This window comes from Metarhizium robertsii (assembly GCF_000187425.2).
Source record: "Metarhizium robertsii ARSEF 23 chromosome Unknown MAA_Scf_2, whole genome shotgun sequence".
NCBI lineage: Eukaryota > Fungi > Ascomycota > Sordariomycetes > Hypocreales > Clavicipitaceae > Metarhizium > Metarhizium robertsii.
In genome coordinates, this window is record NW_011942160.1 from 2,497,459 (window position 1) to 2,502,970 (window position 5,512).

The window sequence follows — 5,512 nt, forward strand, 5'->3', positions numbered from 1 at the left end:
ATCCTGATAGCCAACGTGAATAGCTATTCGGGACATGCTGTGATTGTTGGAACCTCTCGAGCCCGCATCGCAGCTTTCATCATGTGACCTCGTACAAGACGTCACAACAGCACCAGTGGACATCAGGAGATGAAGACATGCAGCGCGAGTGACGATCCTCGAGAGCGCGGCAGCTGCCTCTTCGCCGCGTGACAGACAGGCTGCCTCTTTCTGTTTCTCCCGTCGACAATCTCTGCACAGCCTCTCTTATGGATGGATGGATGGATGGATGGGACAGCCTTTGAACATGAATGACCAAAGTCGTCATACTGATTGCGATGAAGTACGTGGCTGGCGGTGGTGGCAGCAAAAGCATCACTCCGCTATTCCAACAACCCATGCTGGACAAACTGTAAACAATCATGTGCGTGCAATTGATAAAATCCACTAATCAGCGCTGTCGCTATTTCGAGATCAAGTATTACATGCCTTCGTTTACACAGCCCATGTAATCGTATCCTCTCGCTCATGCATATATGGGGTATCCGATACTCTTTTGCCTAAATCAACTTTGTAAACCCCAGATAGTCGCCCCCCCCCTAAAACGAGGAAATATAACAAAGGCAAAAAAGGAGATAAAAAAATAAAAAATAAAAGAAAGCGCTTGAAAAATCACTGCGCGACATCACGTCGTCACCGTCGGGAAGCAGGTCTACCTCCTAGGTAAGTTACTTCTTCCAAACTGCCCTGCGCCAAACGCTCCTCCAGTCTGCCACCCCTGGCTGACACTATTCCTCACAATGAGCGCCGCTGCCACCGTCGCCGCTTGGCGTTCCCGTTGGCGATGCCGCTCTTTTAGATACTTTGCCGCTTCAGGTCGCATTCTGAGAATACGCAAGATCATGTCGTCGCTGGGATCGGCCTGGGCCTCGCGTCGCTTGGCCTCCTTGGCTTTCCGCATCGTGCCCAAGTTGCGATTCATCATGATGCTCTTTCCGCGCCTGATGGTGCCCATGCTTGCGAATGCGCCAGCACCGCCAAACGACGCCCCGAAACTAGCCGGAGCGGACATGCGGTTCTGCTGCGGCGTCTGCTGCAGCAGCGCTTGTTGTGCTCGCTGTGCCGTGGCCGAGGCCATCCGTTCTGATTCTCGTATCAAGTTGCCACTGTCCTCAAAGTAGAAGAAATTTAGAGACGCAAGCTCGTGCCACTTAGGCGATTTGAGCACCTCAGCAGGCACACCCAACTGTTCACCGGATTGCTCGTCCCTGGCATTGAAGAAGTTGAAAAGCATCTCTAGCCAATAATACACAACATCTAGCTCCTTTCGGCTTAGAGGCTTCTTGGCCGATGGCTTATCAGACATGGGAGGGACCAGTAAGTTTTCAATCGTCATGAGGACTTCCTTCCACAACCTCGTCATGACTGCTATCATAGTCGCGTCGGTCAACGTCTGCTTCATGATGGCAAAGTTCTCGTCAAAATACGTGAACAGACGAGCTAGCGCACCCTCAATCTGGCTTGGTGTGACTGTAGCTGCAGTCGAGGCTCGCTTCTTCCATAGACTGGTCATTGAAGCCCCAATCCCACCTATGCCCAAGAGATTTCGCAGCGTCTCCAGAGACAACGTATCATTAATTTGTTGTGTGAGCTGCAATCAACGTGTTAGTGGGTAGATGTGAGGACCAATGGGGAAAAAATAACAACTTGCCTTGTCTGTAACTTTTCGTACCATGTCCCTTTCCGTTCTCTTGAGATGACGGAAGGCCTTGCCAAAATGGAACTCAATATCATCTCGTTCCCCTTCCATGCTGACTCTGATAAGAAGCCGGCCTTGAGAGTCCAAGTCTAGCCAAAACTCTCGGGGAAGATAGTCGCCAAAGTGCACTGGATCCAGCTTAAGTGATGTGCGCCCAACGTAGTCGTGATCGCCGAAAGTATCGTAGTCCCAGATTGTGGCAATAACATTCACTGGTCCCTGAACCGTGATATCAAACGACTCGTCCCAACGGGGGTTGAGATTTTTATAAATGATGCGCGTTTTGTGTAGTCGCTTCTGGTATTCGTCGCCAAAGACGACATAAGGATCGCTGAGTCCATTCGCATCACAGGCCTTGAGATCCTCCGCCTCCACAACCTTAATTGTGAAGGTGTACTTGCTTGGTTTGCGAACCTTCTTCTTAGGGCCGTCAATTTTCTCAAGGAGCGTGGCACAGGCTTCCGAGTTCATGCTCTTCTCCAGCTTATCCAGCTCTTGCATGGCGAATTCGACATTATTTAGCTTCACAAAGGACTGCGCAGTTCGTTAGCATCCAAAGGAGGGATATGCATCTTGACGGGAAAAAGGGAAGAAGCTCCATACCTCGGCATAAAATTGAAAGGGTTCAATCTTCTCCTTATTGCTCCAAGCGTCCTTCGCGTACTGCATCCATTTCTCCTGTGTAGTTCTGCTCTGGGCGGCAACTTCCTCCGCCGATGGACGGTCCATTTCTTTCGCAAACTTTTGCTCAACAACCTCGCAATATCGACCGACAGCCGTAGCAACAGTTCGTGCAAGCGATGTCATGAATCGTGCATAATGTTCATCATTATTCCACCCCAAGCTGACCACCTGGTCCACCGTCTGGTTTAGAATCCTGAAAAGATCGATCACAGACACACTATGTCGCTCTGAGTCAAGCGGAATTTGTTCTGCGCCCTGAGCCCGGACCCGAAACTCGTCCTTCTTAATGGCTTCGTCAACGTAGCCATTGACCTTTTCCTCTGCGGCGCGGATGAAGCGCCATACAAATTCTACAAGAATATCTTCGATATCAAACTCAAATGGCACACCATCAAGTGACTCAACGTGGATGCGACGAATCGCGACCAACTCTTTGTACAAGTCAAATCCATCTCGGATAGGAAGCTCCTCACCGACCTCGTCTGCGCCTCTCATAATCGTCTCGATAATAGCCACGGCGTCTTTCTCAAAGCTGGGGAACACCTCTTGGACAAGAATCGATAGAGGATTCACCCCCATTATCTCCATATTATTCTTGTACCGCTTGCGAATCCGGTCACACAGTTTGGTCACTGACTTGCCCAACTGGATCACATGAGCAAAGTCCCATTCCTCTTTATGGGCTGGTATCTCCTTTTGCATATAGTCTCGGTAGACGTCAGCTGCTCTTTGGCACAGTCCCTGGGCAAGATGTTCTGAAAATTGAGCCAGAGCATTGGGCCGCGGAGAGAACATTGGGTCACCACCAATATGGTTCTCAAGCAGGAACATGACGGCTGCAATGTTGGGGGGCTTGGAGTCGTAACACTGCTCCATGAGTTCATACAGTTCTCGCAACAGCGCGTCATGCAAGCTGTGAAAAGTTTGCTGGTAGACTGCAAAATCATGCATGGTCCATCGGCTGGTTTCGATGTCACTCAATGGGGTTGCGTAATGTGTGATGTGAGGTGGTTTCCTGACCTCTGGCATCGGGGACTTGACAAAGTCAAAGATGGCATCTAGCTCTTCAGGAACGATTTCCTGGTCCAGGAACTTGCGAGCGGCAACCTCCAGAAGGGCAATCAAGCGTGAAAATTGTGGGATGCGCCAACGGACACAGAGCTCTGTCAGAAGGTCGACGGACTGCTTGGAGAGTGGTTTGTACTCTAATGCGGGATCTGCATGCAGTTGATCAAAGGTGACGGCGTGTTGTAAGATGTACTTGTAAAATTCCCTGGGCTCAGGGGGGATGAATGTATATATCGTCTCTTCAACGGCTCGAATGCTGCCTGGTTCACAACCAATTGACAGATTTGCTAGACTGACGGCTGGATCGAAAGCGTTTATCCCACCATCTGGTGCGGATATGACACGACTGAGGTCGGCGTAGGCCTGGTCAGTACCAATCATAGACTGTGGCCGACTGGGCAGCTGCTTTTCATAACTGCTTGACGAAGTCTTGGCCAGCTCTGGCCTTGCTGTCAAGATATCGAGCATCATTTGTGACAAATGAGGCGATTCTGATTTCTTCCACTCAACAAAGGCATCCTCGACGTCAAAGTCCTGGCTTCTCAGCACGCCGGCCATGTTGGTGTTTAGCCTATGTTGATACGACTTGAGATCCTTGAGCGCAGCTTCTTCTGTCCAAGCTTGGCGATGTTGATTGATCTCGGACTGGACCTCGGATAGACTCATACCAAAGATGGCTGCAACCACCTGCACCATGGGCATGTCCTTGACGTCGTAGCTCAGGGGCACGACTACTTCAATGGTTTTTCCCTTGCCGTCCTGGGCACTGTCGACCAAGTTTTGGTCATTGGTCAACAGCTTCTTTTCCAAAGACGTCAGTCTTGATAGCAAGTCGGCACGGTCTCGATCATGTCCATGCTCTCGCAATATGTTTGTGGCAAGCCTCACAAACATTGCAAGATGACGGTCCGGAAGGAGCTTCCATGAATCGTCGTCGGGAGCCTTGCCCTTCTGGGCTGCCTTGGTAGCAGAGGAATAAAACATTAGGACCAGAGGCTCAAACTTCCTCTCCTTTTCGATAGTCCTGCGGAAGTTCTTCTCGGAGAAGGCCGTGTATGCTTCGGCGAAGCTTCGTTTGACAGCAGCATCGCTGAAGCCAGGGAGGGGTTCGCTGCCCCGGACCACGCCGCCGACTCGATCCAGAAGCTGGGTCGGGAAGCCGCTCGGCAGCTTCAAGCTGGTTGAGTTTCCCGAGATGTATTCTTGGACGAGCTGACCAACGCTTGAGTGAGATCGAGCGGGCGGCTTTGGTGCGGGGACATATTGCTTCCGTTTTGCTCTTGGCTGCAAGAGGTAGTGAAGGTAGGCGGTACGAAGGGCGAAGCTGCGAGCCTCTTCATGCTCGACAACGAAATGCTGGGGGCGTAAAGCAGCCCGCGAAGATGCTCTGCTTCGTGCTATGTCCCTGCTGCTGCTCTTGACGCGACGATTGGGCGTGAAGGAGCGTCGCGAGGAGGTCGACATGGTGGTGGTGGTTGTGTCGGTTGTGACGTCGTTCGTGTTCAGAATGAGAGAGCGAGTTGCTGCCCAATGCAATGCGCGATGCACGAGGTCATGGCCAGCAAAAAACGCATGCGAGGACAGTAAACGCTCGCTATACAGGCAAAGCAGACAGAGAAACGGGAAGGAATCGAAATCGGACGGGCCAACGGCAAACGGCTAGGACAGTTTGTAGCGTTTTGCATTTTATGATGGCGGCGAGACCCAGAAGGTTGGTGTTTCAGCGGGCCGGCGTCGGTCCGTCCACACGTCTCAAGTACTGGGCTCGAAAATGGGGGGCTCGCAAGGTTTCCAAGGGCGACCCGACGTCATCCAGGCCTCAGCGTGTCTTGTCAACAGCAAAGCGTCAACTGGTGGTTCCGTCCAAAGTGCCAAACCGCACACGGTACTGAGGGGCGCGCGTGCGTGCGGGTCAGCTCAGCCCGAACGGCCCCCGTGCTCAAGTGCTCCCTCGAGAGAAGTTGATTGAAGTCTGGTGTTGAGGTCAACAGTCCATGCGTCGCCTGGCGTGGTGTGCAACAC

General features: G+C 51.9%; 1 protein-coding gene across 1 annotated transcript; it reads right to left on the reverse strand.

Moving 5' to 3' along the window:
• Nucleotides 1–691: 691 nt before the first annotated feature.
• MAA_05680 (C2 calcium/lipid-binding domain-containing protein) lies at nt 692–4,954 on the reverse strand (the record flags this gene model as incomplete). The annotated part of the gene is made up of 3 exons (XM_007823678.1): nt 692–1,630; nt 1,712–2,272; nt 2,342–4,954. The coding sequence occupies 3 exons, from the start codon at nt 4,952–4,954 to the stop codon at nt 692–694; spliced, it is 4,113 nt and encodes a 1,370-aa protein (XP_007821869.1).
• Between the last annotated feature and the right edge of the window lie 558 nt (nt 4,955–5,512).